This window comes from Arachis ipaensis, chromosome B7, assembly GCF_059453495.1.
Source record: "Arachis ipaensis isolate K30076 ecotype BB chromosome B7, ASM5945349v1, whole genome shotgun sequence".
NCBI classification, from domain to species: domain Eukaryota; kingdom Viridiplantae; phylum Streptophyta; class Magnoliopsida; order Fabales; family Fabaceae; genus Arachis; species Arachis ipaensis.
Window position 1 is genome coordinate 141543639 of NC_142442.1, and position 23058 is coordinate 141566696.

At 33.1% G+C, this 23058-nt stretch overlaps 3 protein-coding genes across 3 annotated transcripts; 2 read left to right on the forward strand and 1 right to left on the reverse strand.

Annotated features, from left to right (window-relative positions):
• The first annotated feature begins 3966 nt into the window (after positions 1–3966).
• LOC107606289 (protein SAWADEE HOMEODOMAIN HOMOLOG 1) lies at positions 3967–7233 on the forward strand. The gene is made up of 9 exons (XM_016308331.3): positions 3967–4329; positions 4529–4614; positions 4721–4766; positions 4852–4945; positions 5537–5600; positions 5954–6005; positions 6123–6266; positions 6359–6478; positions 6750–7233. Exons 1-9 carry the CDS (start codon positions 4273–4275, stop codon positions 6792–6794), a joined length of 708 nt encoding a protein of 235 aa, XP_016163817.1. The 5' UTR covers positions 3967–4272; the 3' UTR covers positions 6795–7233.
• Positions 7234–9667: 2434 nt separating this feature from the next.
• LOC110262336 (Mitochondrial substrate carrier family protein) lies at positions 9668–11461 on the reverse strand. Its single transcript, XM_088494103.1, has one exon. It carries the CDS (start codon positions 10923–10925, stop codon positions 9879–9881), a length of 1047 nt encoding a protein of 348 aa, XP_088350229.1. The 5' UTR covers positions 10926–11461; the 3' UTR covers positions 9668–9878.
• Positions 11462–20629: 9168 nt separating this feature from the next.
• LOC107606290 (17.6 kDa class II heat shock protein-like) lies at positions 20630–21597 on the forward strand. Its single transcript, XM_021106585.2, has one exon. It carries the CDS (start codon positions 20844–20846, stop codon positions 21333–21335), a length of 492 nt encoding a protein of 163 aa, XP_020962244.1. The 5' UTR covers positions 20630–20843; the 3' UTR covers positions 21336–21597.
• Positions 21598–23058: the final 1461 nt, after the last annotated feature.

Below are 23058 nucleotides of genomic sequence, written 5' to 3' on the forward strand. Positions count from 1 at the left end.
TTTGTTGAATCTGGTAGTTGTTGCTACTATATTTGATTTTTTACAATTGTTGCTAAACCTAAGCAATTTTTGTTGTTGTTAGATAACATCATTGGATTGAATTTTGTTGCTAGATAACAAAGTTGAGTACTTGAATAAATTAGAATTGTTGTTGAACTTTAGCAAATTTTAATTATAATTTTTGTTGAATCTAGTGGTTGTTGCTACTGTATTTGATTTTTCACAATTGTTGCTGAACCTGAGCAATTTTTTTTTGTTGTTGGATGACATCATTGGATTGAATTTTGTTGCTGGATAATAGAGGTGAATACTTGAATAGTTGAATTTGTTATTAATTATCCTTAGTGAACTTTGGTGGTTGTTGCTGTGTTGATTAAAAAATTGCTTGGCTAAATCTTTCATTGCTGAAAAGTTTTTGTTTCTTTTACTAGAATTTTAAAAATGTCTTCATCTCAAACACTATCAGAAACACCACCATCTCAGAAACAAGCATCATCAGCAAAGACTTGTATTTTAAAAATGTGTAATATGTTGATCGCCCTTGTTCATTTAAATTATGAGAATATTTTGTACTAGAGATTAGTTTATTATATCTAAGAATTGATATTAGATTATTAATATTTGTAAAGACTTGTATTTTAAGTTTTAAAACATTATTTTAATTTTATCTATATAATTTTATATTTTTTTAATTATGACCAGGTTAACCGGGTGAATCAGTGACCCATCGGTTGAACTAGTGACCCGGTGACCCAGTCATATGACCGGGTTGATTACCGGTTCGGTTCTAATAACTATGCTTAAAACACAAAATTCATATTTGTTGAAACAGAGGTCATGCGTACGCATGGGCGTGCATTTTGCCATGCTTGTGTACGCACGCACCTTGCTCGCGTACACAAGATGCCCAACCTAGAAAGGTTGGTCGCGTTCCGTGCAGGTGGTCGCGTACGCAAGCTATGCAGAACAGCTAAAATGCTGAATGCTGCAGAATTTTCAGTTTTGCCCTCTAAACTTTCGATGCGCATAACTTTTTCGTTTTAAAATTTTTTTCATTCGTTCTTCGAACGGCGTAAACTTCACGGACCTAATTTTTCTATGAAACAGAAACAATTTGAAGGTCTGGAAGTCGAGTTATGGCTCGCCGAAGTTCGGCCAAAAATCTATTTTACACAAAAACCTCAAACCTCAATTTTCATTAAAAACCAAACTCAAATCCAACCTCCTATACATATATTTAGCACAGCAACATATCCTAACATACCAACACAGCACTAAAATCCTCACATTATACCACAATCAATCATACTTCAATATTACTCAATTTCACACCTAAAGTTCTCACTTTAATCAACAAGATTGTCAACAATCTATCTTACTTGCATAATTCAATATCATCTAGTAAATCATTATTCAATCACCATTTAGCATCCTATTTCCACCATAACAATGATCTCCAACACATGCTCAATCCATATCATCAATAATTCTTACAAGTATTAAGTATACAATATACTTAATCATTTCAACCTATCCTATGGTTCTCTAAACTAAGTTTTCACAAGACATTATATATTAAATACGAAAAACCAAAACCATACCTTGGTCAATTTCTTCGTATATCCCAAGACAACCCACTTAGGTGAAATTGCAAGCCTTCAACTCCAAAATTCTGCAACCAAGATCCAAACCAAGCTTCCAATTTATATATTTACACACCTAATACACATAATTATATATACATACCCAAAATTCAATACCCAACACGTTAAACCAAGGAATTAGCTAGAGTTTTAGAATTCTCACCTTAACCAAGCGCCAAAAAAGCAAGAGTGAGCGATTTTCTCAAGCTAATCGGACCCTATAACATTAAAGAACCAACATCTCAACACCACTCTATTTAATTTCGAAAATTTGGGAAAAAGTGAGGCTGAGAACGAGAATGAAGGTTCCTTACCAAATCATGCCTTGGACTTTGTAGAGCTCGACGCCGCAGATGCGTGATCGCAAACGGTGTGGCGATTGGAGCTCCGAATCAAAAGTTATGTGAGGTTGAATTATTGAGTGAGGGTTTGTGTTTTTGGAAGCTCTCTTCTCTCCTTGGACATGCTTCAGCGTGTTCTTCATTTGGAGAAGAGAAGAATGGTTGAGCTCTCTTAATTAGGTGGGTTGGGTTGGGCTTTTGGGCCCATTTTGGGCTCGGTTCGTTTGGTTTGGTTCGTTCGGCTCAATTTTGGGCCAAATTCTTTATAGTTGGTGTCAAAATTCTTATTTTAATTAGCTCTATCTTATTAAACTATCAAATTTATATTTTTATTTTCTTTAATTAATTATCTACTAATTTTGTGAGTTTTACAATATCATATCCTCTTCAAAGAGGATACCATGTTAAAAAAGTAAAGAGCTAAACTATATATATATATATATATATATAGGAATATTATTAACTAACTTCATAAATATTCATCTACTAACTACTAACTCTCAACTACTTATTATTACTTTAATATTTATGGATTGATAACATACGTTTAAAAATTTTATCAACTACCTGACTATTGTCAAAGTTTAAATTTGGGTATAATATATTAAGAGTTGCTATATTTTACTTGATACGAGTTCTGTAAGACAAACTGAAAACTATCATATGCCAATTAATTCAATTACAAAAGTAATAACTAAGAGAATAAAGGAATGTTTTGCAAACATGGTTAAATCATTTGTTCAGGAAATACATTAAGAATTAGACAAGACAATGATTAACGATTATAGAAAGCCAAACGTCTTACTATTTACAAGTTACATTGAAGACCCTCGTTAGTCAAGTTAAATTAAATAGGCATCATTTTTAGTATTTATTTTATTTTATTTTGTTTATTTTAGGTCCAATTATGATTTGACTCTTTTTCATTTTAGTGAATTTTGATTTAGGATTTTAAATTTAAGAAGTATAAAAATCTTCTAAAATTTAGTGGCATTTTTTTTAGTTTTTTATGAATAATTTTTTTTTTTTTAAATTTCTCTAAAATATTTGAGTGTAAAGAAAAAAGATAAAATAATTCTCTTATTTGTTGCATCAAAAAATTAAATTAAAATAAAATCTTTTTCTTTGATTTTTCTATCTTACTCCAGATTTTCTTCCATAACATTACCACTCGATCAAAACTTTTGTATCTTCACCAAAACAATTATCAAAAAATATGAGGAGAACGCAGGAAAATTGGGCCAAATAAAAGAAGTTGTGGCCCATAGAAAAAGCCCATGTGTCTCAAGGTGCTGTGCTTTTTATTAGAGTTCAGACTTCATAACTTCTCAGTCCAAAAAAAAAAAAAAGACTTCATAACTTGTGTCAATAAATCTTAATTTAAATGGCATATGTCTTAACCAATTTGGGTTGGTCGAGTGGTCAGCTCACTCGTCTGCTTAAGCAAGTGACGGGAGTTCGAATCCCGCCTTGTGTATGCAGCAACTCATTGGCCAATGACAGACCCTTAAATGGAGCTCAGATCCGCAACGGATTAGTTCTTAACCTGTCGGGTTGGGGGATACTGTTTGGGTAAACAAAAAAAAAAAATGGCATATGCAAATTTGACTTAAAAAAAGAGATATTTTATATGTCTAGCATGATATGTATGAGTGTGTGTAATGCCTATAATTAAAAATTATCAAAATTTATTAGTAAAAAAAAAAAAAAAGACTTCGTAACAGCTGCTAATATGAAAAGTAACTTTTTAAAAAGTTATTTAAAAGTTTATAGAAAAATTAAAAAAATAACTTATTTTATAATAATATTATTTTTTATCTTATTTCTATAAAATATAAACACTTTTAAAACTAAAGGATTTTAATTAACCTGCTTATTCAAACTGCCGCTAAATCACATTAGAGATAGATTTTCGCTCCCAACAATAGCTGAATTTGGTGTGTAGGTCCCAAAAAAAAAAAAAAAAGACCTCATAATCTGTCATTGTACATTGTAGTTCTTCAGAGTTCGGGCGTCGAGTTGCAGTGGGAAGGGAGGCTCGAAGCTGGTCAGATGGGTTGGGAGAGGGGGTTTTTGGGGCGGGTGTATGGGTCGGGTTTCTGGATGGGTTAGGATTCTGTTTCTGTTTTTTGGGTTTAACCGCCCATAAAGACACCGACAAATTAAACTACAGCTAGGGTTTTACTTTATAGCTGCATTGAAGAAGGAAACTAAATTTTAGAGAGATTAGTAGCGGGTTTTTACTTTTTAGTATTTTGCTGATCGAAAAGGGACTCGTTTTTCGGTTCATGGACCGCTTGCGTCCCCGCAACAGACCCCTCTTTTCTGGGTTTACAAATTCCGAGGTATTATCATCCTTTGCATTCAATTTTTGATTCTGTTTTTATCTTTTGAGCTCGTTTGAGATGGAATAGATAGGAGTTTAAGGGAATTTACTGATAAGTGGAGTTATTATTAGGCATCAGAAACAGCATTGATTGTGGAAACAAGGTTTTCTATTCTGTAGATTAGAGTATTGGGTTTGAATGTGTGATTTGCAAACAGATTGAGAAATTGGAGAGATTGGTAAGGGAGGCAAGAGAAAAATCGTTGGATAAGGAGTTTTGCCATAAGCTTGCTATAGCCTTCAAGTGAGTTTCACCTGTTTCAGTTATTGTTAAGTTTTATCTCAAGTTAAAGAACCAAGCTTCAAGCTTGTATATTTTTGTGTTTCAAAATGTCGTGTGTTTTGTGCAGCCGCTCTGCTGGCCGTGCCGGGAAACCTGCGGTTAGATGGACTGAGGTTCACACATTTTCTTAGCTGATGAATTTTTGTTTCTGATATCGTTTCTTTCTTTATTAATCCTTTATTTTCGGGGAGATTTCAGATACAAAGTTGGTTTGAGGATAGGCTCCAAGACTTACCAGATGACCCTAATAATGAATTGATGATTCCCAAAGACCCTGAATGTAATAAGGAAGGTGAGCTCTCTTGAATGCCTAAGGTTCTTAGTGTAGCTTGTGCTTGTGCTTTGCTCGAGCAGTGCCTATCACTGCTGCTTAAGTATACTGTAGCCGATGTAGTTTCTGTTAAGATTTCTTTTTTTTTTTTTTTTACTATTTTATTGCTTTAAAATGGCTCATAAAAACTGAAATTTGGTTAGTTGCAGTGGAAATAGATTGTGACTTAAAGCAAGCTTTACCTAAAATGTTAGTGATTTGAATGATAATTATGTCCAGCCTGAAGTTTATGACTATTCCAGAAACCAAAAGAAAATGTCTTACGTGCAACGTGTTAATAAAACTTTTATGTTAAGGCTGCTTTATGATCCTGGGATGTCTTCAGTAGAAGGAAACAAATAACAATGAGACTGAAAGCGACGAAGTAATTGGCAGCAATGAAGGAAATATGAAAACTTGACATGGCCCATTATGTGCTAATATGGATTCTTTTTCTTTTTCTATCGTTACCTGTTATACTTGTGGCTACAGAAATTTGGTGTCAGCCTGTGAATTATAATATAAAGCATGAATTTGCATTGTTAGATTGTGCCTGAAAGGATTGCTTTGCAGGAGAAATTGTTAGAGACTTATCAGAATTGGAATTCGAAGCAAAGTCATCCAAAGATGGAGCATGGTGAGAACATATGTGGTATTGCAGTTAATCTAACGTTAACAACTGTGGTTGGCCCAATTCATTAATCATGCAGTGTCCAGTAACTAATTTCTTGCCTATCCACTTGTGGGTCGTTTATTTTTAAATGTTCAGTTGCACTTCTCAAGCTGAAATTGAAAAGAAAAGAATGATATTTATATGGATAATGATTGGTGTTCAATACATTTTGTTACTGGTATCATTAAGTTTGTACAATTTGCAATCTTCTGTGTGTATTGACAAACATGAACATATATTTGAGACAATTAGTGTTTCATTCTATTACGCAATGTCCACAAGTTTAATTTGTCCCATATCAAATATAATTTTTACAGGTACGATGTTGAGACATTTCTAGCTCACAGATTTAACAGTAATGGGGAAGCTGTAAGAGATAATTGTCGTAATTATGTTCAATGCATACTTCTGCAAAATCTAATATTTGATTGATCAGTTTACACACATTATCTTGCCATCTGATACAACTCTGCCCTTTGTTAAAAGGAAGTCCTTGTCAGATTTATTGGGTTCGGGGGTGATGAAGATGAATGGATCACTATGAAAAATTCAGTTAGGAAACGTTCTGTTCCCTTGGAAAACACAGAATGTTGCAACCTGAATGTTGGAGACCATGTGCTGTGCTTCCAGGTAATTCAATCTGAAGTTTAGCTTACCAAAAAGTGTTCCTACAACAAAACATAACTTGCATTATAACTTTGAAAGTTTCAATTGGAATTCAGGAGAGGAAAGACCAAGCAATTTACTATGATGCTCACATTCTAGAGATCCAAAGGAGAATACATGATATAAGAGGATGCAGGTGTCAGATTTTGGTTCGGTATGATCATGACAACAGTGAGGTGGGACTTTTTTTTTTTTTTCCTGCATATGTTTGTCACCATTTTGTGTGTGATAGAAGTAGAATGCAATTTACATTTTGTATTTTCAGGAAAGGGCACTCTACTGTACATATTGGAGTGGTATAGAGAGAGAGTATAATTCCTTTTATAGTTATTTTTTATTATTTTATTATTATTTAAAATGTAGGTCCTACCTTTATTAATCTCTCTTTCATTCTATTACAAGAAAAATCTGTAAACTTACATCTTTACCATATAACTCACCTTTCAGGAATCTGTTCGGTTAAGAAGACTTTGCAGAAGACCAAGATCTTAGGTGTATAAAATATCAATTCACTTTTGACAACTAATATCTTATTAAGGGTCATTTGGATTGGCTTTTGAAAAAAATACTTATTTTTTTCATCTTTTTTAAAAGGATATTTTTTTAATAGACAAAAACTATTTCACATTTGGATAGGCTTTTTTAAAAAATATTTGAAGTATTAAAAACGTCTTTTGCTTCTGCTCTTTTTTAGGGTACTCTTTTAACTCAAAAAAGCCAATCCAAACCAATACTAAGTTGGTTGGAAACAGTTTACATTCTGTCACTGTTGAGTTGAGCTTGTAGATGTGAGTGGAAGTGAACGAGCTGGACTGTTTCTTCTTGAACTCATCCCATTTAAACTAATATAAGAACATTCAATATATGTAAAAATATTGTAGTCATTTATTGGTTTGTCTTAAATGTCATCTTTAAGGATACAATTTTATTTTATTTTTTTAAATTGCACAAGATAAGAATTCTAAGTTTATAATAATATTACATGTAAAAATAATCTTTTTAATTTTTTTTCTCTTTTCCTTTTTTCCAGATTAGTGCTTTGAACTTTGAAGTTACTTGATTATATGTGTAGTATACTAGTATTTACTTTGGTGCATCTGTTAACTTGTCTGACAGTAAATCAAGTCACAACAGATTTTTTATACCTTAGTTTTATTATGATGGGATTTTATTTTAGTGTCTAGATAGCATTTAACAAAAATGTTGGGAATTTATCAAATTACAGGTTTCTCCAAATTCTAACAAAATTGGTATTCTTAAATGGTGTCTAATACGGTGATTGTTCTATATCCAATATCTTACCAAAGTACCAATCATATGACTGCTAAGTTATTAAGTTTTCGTTTATTCTATCTAAAATTAGTATATTTAATTACGTTTTTTCTAACTTGATTGTTGTTGAGTGCTTGATTAATCTAGCATTCATATTCTAGCATTCATGTTGAAACTACAGAGAAATAATCAGTTGAGCTAGATTCAATTTTGTTATGGGGATGAAAAATTCATTAGAAAATTATTTTCCAACCGAAAATTCTTAAGAGCGATGCTATTAGTATAATTAGCATAGCCATATTAATTGCTTAATGAGCATTCTCAATAATTGATACAAAGCGATGCAGTGTAATGTAGCCCACAGAAATAGAAGTTGATTATTTTGCAAGAATATTAATGTTTAAACTAATCCATCTTAAATTATTAGTACAAAGTAGTACTATTGTACTAATCTACTAAAAGTGTCATGCTGTTAGTACCAATTGTAACTGCCATTTGAATATATTTGTTTTGACCATCATTTTTTACTGAGTGGTAAATAGTTACCTTATCCAAAGTCTGACGCCGCAATATGTGGTGGGTTCATAAAGGTGCAAGAATTTGGCCTCGGAAAAATTGTAGCTTTTGCAAGAGACGTTGCAGTTGCAGATAGAAGATGATGCCCACCGTTTTGGCAGATCGATGGTCCATAGAAAATGCAATTTAATTATTTATTTATTTGGATCAGTGCAGTGCATGGGCAGAAACAAAACAGCTACCCATGATGTTTGGTTAAATTCAAAAATGGTATTTTCCTCATCAGTGTTGGGCACCTGGTTTCAACATTCAACAAAGGACAATATATTCAGAACTTGCATGCACCTCATTGGCATATATACTCCATTCTCGTTCCCTTGCCACCGCCAATTAATGTGGGATTTCTCTCTCCCACCAATTACCACCCCCTTTTTTTTTTATCATTCTATGGATGCTACTCCTTCCGTCAACAAAATCTTAACATTTCTTTGATTTAAGTGGCTTCATATAAATAAGAAAGTGGTTATATTAGAAAATTTTATGACCTATAATAATAAATCGTATGAGTCTCCGTCTTGAGTGTATTTCTGTAAGTATCAAACCTTTTTTTTCACCTTTATATTCTATTGATCAGTGATGAGTTTGGAAAACCAATTTGATTGGTCTAATAGTTAACTTACTAATCTCTCACTAGTCTCTTCAGTATTGAAAATTTGAATTTCGTTTTGTACATTAGTTAATAATAAATTCTTAAATAGAGTTTAAATCCATAACGATTAGTCTTTGACATGTTAGATTTGAAGATACCATGAAATAAAGAATAATGAGTTTGAGGAAGCTACAAATGAAATAAGCTAGCAAAACATGGGAAGAATACATATTAAATTTGAAAGAAAAGTGTTGGTTTCTTAAGTGGATTTGGGGCAATCGTGGGTTAATAAACGAATTTTGTCCTTTAAACGCGACCCTGCATTCATGTCTCTGTTGTCAATGGTCTCCTCAACTCTTACCGTCTTTTGAAGGACGCAAGGGCCATAGCCAATTTAGCCTTAAGTCCCAATATTTCAGTAAACTAAAGTAAATAGCATTATAGCATAGCAACACTTGCCAAGTCCAAGGACAAATCATAATTGACCAAAAGAGAAACCAAAAGGTAGAATAACAATATATATCGAGATAATACTCAATTTGGTCCTAAAGTTATACTCGAACCTTAATTTAATTTTTAAAATTTTAATTACCTCAATTTAGTCCCCAAATTTTTCAATTGATTCTGTGATGAAAATCTATATAGGGACTAACGTGATTAAAATTTGAAAAATTTAAGAACTAAATTAAGGCAATTGAAACTTCAAAGACTAAATTGAGACTCGAATGTAATAAAGACCAAACTGAGTATTTTCTCCATATATATCTATGACATGAAAAACAAGTACTTTTCAACGGTTTTTAAGTAGAATGACACCATCAGTCATCAGACACTTTATTTTCAATAAATCGGAATCATTAAATTAGTTTTAAATTTTTTTTAGACAAAATTAATCCTTTTATAAAATTTTGATAAGAAATTAAACAAATTTGTAGGTAAAGTTTGTAGGATTAGAGGAAATGGAAAACACAAGAGTTGAATATATACAATAATCTCTCATCATATCTTGGTGATGACTAACTAACTCATACAGACTATTACATTTTTATTTTTTTTGTTTTCTAAAAAGGAAAAAAAAAAGAGCAAAATAAAAGAAAGGAGGCTGATTCCTGATCTATAGTGTTTTTGAGGAAATGAAATCAAGTAAATTTTTCTTGAGACTTAGTAGACAAGCGTTTCAAGAACTCGTAGGTAGTGATCATGGTTGTAGCAGACATGGACATGGAAGCCCACCTTGGAGCCAAGCCTCTGTAACAAGCTAAAAGACCACCTTCCTTAACCAAGTTCCTTATGGTTTGACCAAAAGTCAACGGCCTCCTTCTTCCATTGTCGTCGGCATCCAAAACCTGCAACCTGGTCTTGATGGTGTCAAGCGGCATTGTGACAATCGCCGACACCCCACTTGCTAGAACCGCACTCAAACCTTGCACTCCAAGCATGGCCCTTGAATCAGGCCTAAAATGATTGCAGTTATTGTCACACATGTAAGAACCAAATGCACTCCATATAACTCTATGCACCATTGAATATGAAGTCCACCAAACTGCATTGGAAGGCGCGTATGTTAATATCGAAATACCGAATCCTCTGTAGAACCCTCTGGCTCCATCAGCACACAGAATCTTCCTGAAAGCATCAATGCCGTTCCTGTAATTCTCTGAGTTGAGGTTTCTCAGCATGCTGTTGTTGCTACCGCCATTGCTGCTGCTGCATCCTTGAACCATGAGTCTCTGGCTCACAACATCGATTGGGGTCCACACAAGTTGCGCCGCCATAGCAGAGGTAACACCTGCGGCGGCGTTAGACATGGCGGTGGCTGTGGTGTCGGAGAAACCCAATTCCATGAGGCCGGTTCCGACATTGCTCTTTGTGGCTTCGAGTGCCGCCATGTAGAGTGCGCGAGCTGGGATAGTTCCCATCAGAGAAGTTCCGAAACCTTTGTAGAAGCCTCTGAAACCTTCGTAGCGCATAATGGCGCAGGACATGTTCAGGCACGAGTATTTTGCAGAAGAAACTTGCTGCCGAGTTTTCAGGACAACCATGGGGTAAAGTGCGGCGGACACGCCGGAGAATAAGGCGGCGCCGAGGAAGAAGAACTTGGACTTGTCCAGCATGTGCCAGTCTATCTCCGCCGGAAGATGAATCTCCGACGAGGAAGAATCGTCCTCTGCGGCACTCAAACTCATCTTCGCCACTTTGAACAATGAACCAACTCACCAAGCACCAACCGCTTCGGCAGAACAACACCCTCCTCCTCTGGAGCTGTAAAAAGAATAGATTTTTAGGGTTTCTAATTCTAGTAGAGGACACAAGAAGAAATGGGAAAAACAGCAGAGTGCTGAGATTCAAGAAAGGGCAGAATTTGAGGCGGCGGATCGGAGAAAAAGGGTCAAATAATGAGGGATTTTGTTACTGGTATGTAGAGGAAACTATGGGCGTTAGTAGCAGACACGGCATGGCGGCGGTTTTGGTTGAAGTGGTGGTGGTGGCTGAAACAGTAAAACCTAGTAAGGGGAATTTTCAGAGGTGTGGCGGGGTCGTACAGAAGAGAGTGTGAAGGATGGGACATCGAAGAAAAAGAAAAAGGAGGAGGAGGAGAAGAGTGAGGGTTTTGCGGATCATGGAAGAAATGGACACGTGTCCGTTGCCATATCGGTGATCCCTTTTTGGGAATTATGGTTTTATCTGTGTAGTGTGTCTGTGTTCACTGTTTTGGGAAATGGGGTTCGGGAATCAAAGCATGGCAAATAAGAGGAACGTGGTCACGCACACTCACTTAACACTCATGACTCATCACTACTCCTATTACTCAATTTTATATTACGTTTAGCTGTGTAATTAACGTGACCCAATCAACCTTTTATTACCTAGGTAGCGTTTGTTTTGAAATATTAAAACAGAGATTAAAAAATTGATTTAATATTATGTTTGTTGGTTCAGAGACTGGTACTAAAATTTATTTTTATCTCTAAAATTTCAATATTTCAGTATTTCTAAAAAGTAGAAATACAAAAAACTAAAATTTTTAAAGATAGAAATTGAAACTTTAATAACATTTTATACATAAAATACTCTCATTTCAATTAATTATTTTTAATTTTACCCTTTATGCAAATTAAATTAAAATTTTATTCTTGTTTTAATTTCTGTCTCCTATTTTATACTAAACAAAATATTAAGATTTATTTTAATCTCTGTCTCTTAGTCTCTGTCTTTTAGTCTCAATCTTTCTATCTCTATTTCTCTACCAAACACTACCTTATAAAAAAAATTTTAATATATCTAAAACATCAATGTTCTAATTATTTTAGCCGTTAATTTAAATTATAAAAAATATATAATATATATTAATTAAAATCAACCATTAAAATAACTAGAATACTGATATTTCAGGTATACTTAAAATTTTTCTATTACTTTACTGTTATAATCATGATCTATAACACTTAATTCACCTGGCCTGGTGGGCCCATCATCCAAAACAAACAACAACTTGGAGGCTGAGGCACATCGTTCTTTGTTTGATGTAATTCTATCAAAATTGTATTAGTTGAGGTTGCTTAATTTCCTGGATTTGAACTCACTGTTTTCAAATTATAATATACTGTGCTGGTGTGCTAAATTGTGTCTCTTGTTTATTAATGGATAAAATCTTATGATGCGGTAAAAAATAGAAGCGAAAATCTCTTCCTTATCCATATCATACGAGAAGGAAAACATCTTCCAACACAACCGTCGACTTAAATCACTAAACAACAAAAGGCGAAGGTTACAAAACTATGCCTTGTCCGTATTATTCTGCACCTTGTAAGTTAAGCAGCATATTCAATATTCAAGTAATAATATCTCTATTATTATTTATTTATTTTTTTTATGATATAAAAAACAATCTTTTTTTTCTATTTTCATTAATAACATCCAATACTAAAAATGAAAAATGTTAAATATACATATGTAAAATAAAAATAACAGCCCCTCTTTAAAATAAAATAAATATTTTATTTATTAATATAAACAATTCTAAATATATTTATGTAGGTGCAGTATGTGATGACTAAGCCAATGCGGTGGCTAAAATAACTAGAAACGTGGCATTATTTCTTTTTGACATCTGAATGTATTTTATTGTGCTGTTTGTTATTGTGACAGTTTTAGAAAATGGTAAATATATTCATTTAATTGAATAAAATTACTACTTTTGATTAACATTAGCAAAGGAAAAAAAAAATTTTTTTTTATGAAATATGGCTAGTATGGTGGCTAGAATGGTTAGAAACGTGTTATTTATCTCATTTTGATATCTGAATACAATTTTTTGCGTCGACCATCATTGTGATATTTTAGAAAATGATAAATACATTAAACTAATTGAGTAAAGTTGTTACCTTTTGTTAACATTACTAGAGGAGAAATAAAAATAAATAAGTTTTTTTAATGAAACATGGCCAGTGTGGTGGCTAGAATGGTTAGAGACGTAGCATTTATCTCTTTTTGACACCTGGATGTATTTTGTTATGCTAGTCGTCATTGTGATAGTCTTAGAAAGTGGTAAATACATTAATCTAAGTGGGTAAACTTGCTACATTTGATTAACATTATCAGAAGATAAGAAAAATAAACAAGTTTTTTTTATGAAACATAGCTAGTGTGGTGACTAGAATGGTTAGAGACGTGATATTTATCTCTTTTTGACACCTGATAGATTTTGTTGTGCTGACCGTCATTGTGATAGTCTTAGAAAATGGTAAATACATTAATCTAACTGAGTAAAGTTGATACCTTTGATTAATATTATCAGAGAAGAAGGAAAATAAACAAGTCTTTTTTATGAAACATGGCCAGTGTGGTGGCTAGAATGGTTAGAGACGTGACATTTATCTTTTTTTGACACTTGGATGTATTTTGTTATACTGACCGTCATTGTATTAATTAGTCTTAGAAATTGGTAAATGCATTAATCTAATTAGATAAAATTGCTACCTTTGATTAACATTATCATAGAAGAAGAAAAATAAACAAATTTTTTTTATGAAACATGTCCAGTGTGGTGACTAGAATGGTTAGAGACGTGATATTTATCTCTTTTTGACACCTAATAGATTTTGTTGTGGTGATCGTCATTGTGATAGTCTTAGAAAGTAGTCAATACATTAATCTAATTGGGTAAAGTTGATAATAACTTTGATTAACATTATCAGAGAAGAAGGAAAATAAACAAGTCTTTTTTATGAAACATGGCCAGTGTAGTGGCTAGAATGGTTAGAGACATGGCATTTATCTCCTTTTGATACCTGGATATATTTTGTTGTGCGAACCGTCATTGTGATAGTCTTAAAAAGTGGTAAATGTATTAATGTAACTGAGTAAACTTGCTACCTTAGATTAACATTATCAGAGGAGAAGAAAAATAAACAAGTTTTTTTATGAAACATGACCAGCGTGGTGACTAGAATGGTTAGAGACGCGACATTTATCTCTTTTTGACACCTGATATATTTTGTTGTGCTGACTGTCATTGTGATAATTTTAAAAAGTGGTAAATGCATTAATTTAACTAGGTAAAGTTGATACCTTTGATTAACATTATCAGAGAAGAAGGAAAATAAACAAGTCTTTTTTATGAAACATGGTCAGTGTGGTAACTAGAATAGTTAGAGACGTCGTATTTATCTCCTTTTGACACCTGGATGTATTTTGTTGTGTTGACCGTCATTGTGATAGTCTTAAAAAGTGGTAAATACATCAATTTAACTAGGTAAAATTACTACCTTTAATTAACATTATCAGAGAAGAAGAAAAATAAACAATTTTTTTTTATGAAACATGGTCAGTGTGGTAACTATAATTGTTAGAGATGTGACATTTTTCTCTTTTTGACACCTAATAGATTTTGTTGTGCTGAACTGCTGACCGTCATTGTGATAATCTTAGAAAGTGGTAAATGAATTAATCTAAGTGGATAAAGTTGCTACCTTTAATTAACATTATCAGAGAAGAAGAAAAATAAACAAGTCTATTTTATGAAACATGACCAATGTAGTGGCCAGAATGGTTAGAGACATAGCATTTATCTCCTTTTGACACTTGAATAAATTTTGTTGTGCTGACCGTCATTGTGATAGTCTTAGAAAGTGGTAAATGCATTAATCTAACTGAATAAAGTTGCTACCTTTGATTAACAATATCAGAAGAAAAGGAAAATAAACAATTTTTTTTTTATGAAACATGACTAATATGGTGGCTAGAATGGTTAGAGACATGATATTTATCTCCTTTTGACATCTAGATGTATTTTTTTGTGTTGACCGTCATTGTTTAGAAAATGGTAATTGCATTAATCTAATTGGGTAAATTTATTACCTTTAATTAACATTATTAGAGGAGAAAAAAATAAACAATTTTTTTTTTATGAAACATGGCCAATATGGTGGTTATAATAGTTAGAGACGAGGCATTTATCTCTTTTTGACACCTGGATGCATTTTATTATGCTGATCGTCATTGTGATCGTCTTAGAAAATGGTAAATGCATTAATTTAACCGCATAAAGTTGCTACCTTTTATTAACATTACTAGAAGAGAAGAAAAATAAATAATTTTTTTATGAAACATGTCCAGTGTGGTGGTTAGAATGGTTAGGGATGTGGTATTTATTTTCTTTTGACACATAAATGCATTTGTTGTGCTGACCATCATTGTGATATCTTAAAAAATAATAAAAGCATTAATCTAACTAGGTAAAGTTGCTATTTTTGATTAACATTATCAGAAAAGAAGAAAAATAAACAACTTTTTTATGAAACATAAATTTGAACTAAATTAAAATTTTGAAGGGAATATTGGGGATGAACACTATGACAGCTGAAAGAAGGATTTCATGAAATTATTGTTATGGCAGTTTAGAGACCCATTGGAGTATTCGAGTTGTGCTATAGCAGAAGTTTAAAGTATGGTTGCCACTTTAGTGTTTTTATTTGCAACTTGGCAATGTCATGGAGCTTTACGATCGACGCCGATTAAAGGTGGAGATTCAATTGTGAATATGAAGATTGCGCCTTTAATATCGCGGTATTGTTGAGAAGTTTAGGCTGTGGCAAATTGATGGTTGAAGATTTTTTTATGATAAGTCAGATTACAAGAGTTGAAAAACTTGCTGTGTGGGAGGAACTGAGCTTTATAGCTGGTCTATGTCAAGTTCTGATATGCTACATGGGTGATTTTAATGAGGTTACACAGCTTGAAGAGAGGAAAGGTCAGGATAGATTAACAGGATCTGCGGAAGATTTTAAGTCTTGGATACAAGATATGCAGTTAGTGGATCTACCGCTGAATGATCGGAAATTTACATGGTTTATAGGCAGCTCTTGCAGTCGCATTGATAGAGTTCTAGTGAGTGTAGAATGGATGAAGGAGTTCCCGGAGATTCGTTTAAAAAGGGGACCGAGAGGCCTGTCGGATCACTGTCCCATTATAGTGGAGGATACCAACTGCAGAGGCGGTCCACGACCATTTCGCAGCTTGGACTCCTGGTTTACACATGACGGGTTTCTAAGAATGGTCAGAGAAGAATGGAAGAATCTTGGTGAAGTATAGTTCACAGAGAAGTTGAAGGCTTTAACGGTGCCTTTGGAAAAATGGCACAAGGCCAATTTTGGTGACATGGACATGAAAATACAACGTTTTGAGGAGGAGATTAGGAAGATAGATGACTTGGTAGGACATGGAGTGTGATGGTACAATGGAGGCTGAAGGAAGGCTCTAGTAAGCTGTTGCAAGCAGTGGTATGTCAGGAAAGAAATACACTGGAAGCAGATGTCACGCTCCCGGCATGCAAAGGATATGGATAAGAACACTAGGTACTTTCATAACTTGGCGTCGGCACGAAGGAGGAATAACAAACTTGATGCTCTGTTAATCAACGGAAGGTTGATAAGAAATCAAGCTCAGATCAAGATTGCTATCAGAAATTTTTACAAAGCACTGTACCATCAGGAGAGATCTCCGGTTGTGGGTTTCAGGGACGGACTGGTAAATCGAATTGATGAAGAAACCTCAATAGCTCTGGAGAGAATACCGACAATGGAAGAGATAAAAGAAGTTGTATGGGATTGTTAATCGTCCAAGGCTCCAGGGAGTGACGGGTATAACATGAATTTCATTAAGAAATACTGGAACGAGATTGGTGCAGAGTTCATGACAGCTGTCCTGGATTTCTTTCGAACGTCAAGGTTGCCTTCGGATTCCAATATTACCTGGGTGGCCCTTGCACCTAAGTTCACCGGAGCGAGGGAGATCAAGGATCTTCGACCGATCAGCATGGTAGGTTGTGTGTATAAAGTAATTTTCAAAGTGATGGTTAGGAGGATGAGTTCAGTCATGCCAGGTCTAGTGGGGGAGACCCAGAGCGCATTTGTGAAGATACGGAAAATACATGATGGGGCTCTTATTGCATGTGAAATAGTACACTGGTTAAAGACAAAAAAGAAGAAAGCGGCAATCATTAAGTTAGACTTCCAGAAGGCTTATGACCGGGTTAAGTGGAGCTTTGTGGATATTGTGCTACAGAAGATGGGCTTTGGTTGGAGATGGAGGGAATGGGTGAAGGAGTGTCTGGGTACAGCGTCTATGTCGATCCTGATTAATGACTCACCATCTAAACCTTTTAAGATGGAGAGAGGCTTGAGACAAGGTGATCCATTATCTCCATTTCTGTTTGTTCCGGTTGTTGAAGTACTTCATAGGATGGTAGGGGAGGCAGTCAGGAACAAACGTATTTTGCCGCTACTGATTGGAAAGGATAATATAGAGTTATCTCACTTGCAGTTTGCAGATGACACTATATTGTTCTGTCCACCAGAGGAGGAGACCATCAGGAACTATGCCAGATTGCTAAGGTGCTTTGAGATGATGTCAGGGTTATCTATTAACTTTGATAAGTCAAGTTTAATTCCAATAAATTGCGAACAGCAGTGGACTTACAACATGTATAACTTATTGGGATGCAAGGAGGCTAGTCTTCCAGTCAGATATCTTGACATTTCCTTAGAAGCAAACCCAATATTGGTTAGGACTTGGAAACCGATAATTGACAAGGTGGAGAAAAAGCTTAGCTTGTAGAAGGCAAAAGTGCTCAACAAAGCGGGTAAGCTTGTCTTTATTAAATCTGTACTAAATAGCTTGCCGGTGTACTACTTGAGTCTGTATAAGATGGCGAAAGCAGTAGCAGAAAAGTTGATATCATTGCAGAGGAGATTCCTATGGAGCAAGGAGGAAGGTAAAAATGGTTTGGCACTAGTTAAATGGGAGATGGTTCAGACCCCTAAGAAGGTGAGTGGGTTGGGGGTGGGTGATGCAGTGATTAGAAATACTGCACTTCTTTTCAAGTGGTGGTGGCGGTTTTTCAAAGAAGAGTGTCCATTATGGAAGAGAGTCGTTTGCTCTTGCTATGACTTGAACCCCAATGTGATGCTATCAGCTTAGACATTACCTACTAGAGGGGCCCTTGGAAGGATATCTGTCAGTTGCAGGTCAGGAATAGTAATGTGAGAGATAAGTTGGTCGCGGGGTTATCTATGGAGGTGGGTAATGGGAGGCGGACTCGATTTTGGGAAGATGTCTAGCTACAAAGTGGTCCGCTAAAGATGAGTTTTCCGAGACTATTCTCTATTTCAAACCAAAAAGGATCTGTTATAGGGGATTGCGGATTTTGGGATGGGTTAGAGTGGATATGAAATTTTCAGTGGAGAAGAAAGTTATACCAATGGGAGTTGGAATTAGTGGATCGGCTACATGAAACCTTAAGGCCAATTAAGCTAGCTCATGATAAGCAAGACAGAGTTGTTTGGAAGTTCGACAAAGAAGGTATATTTTCAACTAACTCTTTTGTACAGGTGATACAGTTAGAGTCCCTCCCGGAGGAAATAACCGGTTACAGCTTTACCAGAACCATTTGGAAAGGTTTGGTTCCGCCACGAGTGGAGTTATTTATTTGGTTTACTTTGATTGGAAGAGTTAACACTAAAGAAAGACTGCAGAGGCTGGGAATTATTACTCATGGTGATAACATATGCGTTTTGTGTAAAAAAGACGTCGAATATATTCGGTTATTTGGAACGTTTGGTTAGAGAGGAATGGGCGGATCTTCAATAATAAGGAAGGAAGTGCAGAGGAGGTGTTTCAGAAATCCTTAACCAGTTCTAGAGAGTGGAGTAGTTTGGATCCCTTTTGTTGTTGATGACAATGCCGCAGATGATAATAGGGAGGGTTGTCTGTTTATAGTCTCTACATGTTCTTTTTATTTATTTTTATTTATATCTTTTTCGCTTTACTATTTTGTGTTGAGCTCTTTTGTTAAAAAAAAAAAGTAAAAAAGTTCGAAAATTCTAATAGTATTAAAAAATACAATGATTTGTTTTGAGGACAATGAATTTAATAGATAACATTTGAATTTTCTTTTATTAGGATTGTGTTGTTTTCAGATAAAAATGACTTAACAATTTTATTTCAATTAACTCCATTAATAAATACTTCTATATATTAATTTTTTATCGGTCAACCAACATGTAATTATCAAGAGCTACCAAAAATTTAGCCACTAAAAAAGTAATCATTTATGTATTCACATTATATCTCATTTTCATTATGAACGAAATAAGTAATATTACATAACTGGATAAAGACCTCTCACATTATAAATTTTGGTAAATAAAATATTTAACTTATTTATTTAAAAAAAAAATCCAAAACCAAGGCTGAATAAATAAATAAAGCTTTACTTCTTTCTTTTCTTTTTTATTCCCGGTATGTGGGCCAAATTCACTACTCACTCTTGGGTTTTTGGTACTGCTACCATTTACTTTTTAAACTCCTCTTGGACGTGTACATTAGTACCTCAGGTTTTGGCTTTAGTATTTCACTAGTTAAATGAAACGAACCATTCTTTGTCCAAATATTTGGGCTATTGCAATTGCTTCCTAAGAAGGTAAAAAAAAAATGAATAAAATACTATTTTAATTTTTAATATTTTTAATATTTTATTTTTATTCTAAATTTTTTTAAATAAATTCAATGTTATCTTATTTTTAAATTTGGTATGAATAATTAAAAAAGTGAATGACGTGAGTATTAATAACATTTTTAGTTAAGTTATATCTTTTTATTTTTGTCAATTACAGAAATATAATAAAAATTTTCTTGTCATACTTTCTCTCTTCATTCTCCTTTTATTCTAAAATCTAAAAAAATAATTTATATTGATCATCATTAGAAAATCGATTTTATTTATATATTCAAATCAAATTCAAATGTTATTACATTTTTAATATATTAATTATTTGTGTCAAATTTAATAATGAAATAATATTAAATTTATTTAAAAAAATTTTAAATTAAAATAAAATATTAAAAATTAAAATAATATTTTATACATCAAAAAATTAATATAATCCATGGTAAGGCCTAGCCCATTTTTTTTATAATTAATTGAAAATAAAAATTAAAAAATAGCAGAGCAAGAGCGAAGGAAAAAAAAAGGTAGAATCTTTTAATAGAACGTGTTAAAGTGTGTGTGAGTTGTACGAGAGAAAAAAATTGGGAGAGTGATATTTAATTTAGATAAAAATTTAGTTGCAGCTAATTTTACAGGAATTTAATAGCTGAAAGACGTTGAATAATTTAACTAATTTAACTAAATTTTTATCTAAAAATTTTTAATTATAACTTTAGATAAAGTTAAGCCTCAACTTTTACCAATAATTTAACAGTATTTGAAAAGAGGAATGTGTTACCATTAAATAGTTATCATGAGATTTTATCTAAAGGTTTAATTTTCTTTACTAGTTACATAGACCAAAATTTAATAAAATTGCTGGCGCCTAATTTGAAAAAGAATATGGCATACGCTGGAAGGTTCAAGAGTCTTCTTGGGCAGAGCATTCTAGACACCACTTTTCCGATCCTCACAGCTCACACACTCTCCCTAGAACTCTCACGTACCTTGTTTTCTTCATCATTTTTCTATAAATATCGTTTAATTTCATCCAAAACTAAACGAACGTGACAAAATAAGATTAGCTGAGGGTTGCATTGCAAGCAAAGCCATAATAATGGACTTGAGGAAGATGAGTTGGGACACCCCAATATTCTCAATCTTGGAAGACATGCTCGACTTCGCGGAAGAACAACCCGAAAGAGAGAGAGGCGGCAACAAGAACAACAACCCTTCGAGGGCATACGTAAGAGACGCGAAGGCGATGGCGGCGACGCCGGCGGACGTGGTGGAGTACCCGAACAGGTACGTGTTCGTGGTGGACATGCCGGGGATCAAGGCGTCCGAGATAAAGGTGCAGGTTGAGAACGAAAACGTTTTGGTGGTGAGCGGTGAGAGGAAGAAGCGGGAGCAACAAGATGAAGGGGTGAGGTACTTGAGCATGGAGAGAAGGGTTGGCAAGTTCTTGAGGAAATTCTCCATCCCTGACAACGCTAACAAGGATACCATTTCTGCTCTTTGTACTGACGGCGTGCTCACCGTCACCGTCCAGAAGCTTCCGCCGCCGGAACCCAAGAAGGCCAAGACCATTGAGGTCAAGTCTGCTTAATTGACTAATCAACAAGTAAAGATTTCATGCATGTATGTGTTTGTCATTTGTGTGTGGTACCTTATTATTGTTGAAAATTCAAGTGCAGTTAAGTGAAGTTGAAATTAATAGTTAAAAATTATTAAATAATTTAATTAAATTTTATTTAATAATTTTTTGTTATTAATTTTACTTAAATTTAACTCTCTAAATTTTTATCCTTATTATTACCTCCACAATAGCTTCTTCATGGTGACTGGTTAATATATGGTGTGATCTTAGCTTCCACTCGGATGTTGTGTTTTTTAAAGAATGTAACCGTTTTGTTGTAAATTCTTTATAATATGACGAGGAGTGTTAGGAATGACAACTTTTATGATTTATAACTATTAATAATATTTTTAATAGTGTGAAATTTTATTTATTATTATAAATTTATTCTTTGTTTTTTGTTGGTTACATGGCCAAAATTTAATAAGTTGTTGCGCTTAGATTTTTCCTAATATAATTAAAGATTTTCATTTCAAGCAACGAATTGCAAGCGATTCTTGTTACTCTTATATTTAATTTGAAGTTTTGAACTGAAGAATCAAGCAGCTAAGGTCACACTTTGTAATGAACCTAATTAATGTTGCCGCGTTAAGGAAAAAAATTGTGAATAAACAAGGATGATATATGTTATAGCAAATGCTGCCACACAGTAAAATGAGTGTACGGATTAAGGGCTTGATTGGGTTAGGTTCTAAGAAAATATCTTTTGTTGAGTTATCTTTTTTTAAAAGATCTTAGGAAGAAGTAAAAGTAATTTTATGTTTGGATATCTTATGTAAAAAGATCTTTTTATCTATCAATTATGTTTGGGTATAAGTATAATAATATAAAAGTATTTTTTTGTTTATTTATTACATGAAAAATATCTTTTTTCTAAAGAAAAAAAATCTTTTAAAAAAAATGTAAATTACAACTTTTCAAAAAATTTTTTTTTTTCTAGTACTTTTATTTTTACTACTAGAAATTTGACAAACACGCTAAAAAATAAAAAAAGATCTTTTTTTATTAAAAAAAAAAATCTTTTTTTAACAAAATAATGGCGCCCAAACAAGCACTAAATTCTTTTTACTTCGTATGAACACCATAATAAAAGTGGTTATTCACATGTTTTTAGGGGAAAGGATGATATTTATTATGTTAATGTGAAATTATATTAACTTTATGTTTGGTAACTAATAAAAATAATAAAAAATAATTAAAATTTATTATATTTAATATTTATTAATTGTTGTTAATATTAATGAATATTAAATAAGATAAATTAGTTTTTCTTGTCTTTCGGGTATTATGATTTTGTTAAATAATTTAATTAAATTAAACATGACAAATCTTTTAGGAAAGGATGATATTTATTATGTTAAGAGAAATGATAGAAAATTATTAGAATTTATTGTTTTTGTTATTAATTATTTATTAATATTTAAAAATATAGGCTAAAATAAAATGTTAAATGACTAAATTAAAGAATTTGGGTTGATAGATAAAAATAATAACAAAAAATAATACATTTTGATATTTTTTATGTTAAATGAATTATATTAAATAATTTAATTAAATTAAACATATTTTTTTTATAATTTGTAACTATTATCTAGGAAAGATTAAATAGCTACTATAATAATAACAAGGGATAAGTATTATTTTGGTCCCTGACATTGAGGGTCCGAATCGAAACCGTCTCTATTGTAATTTT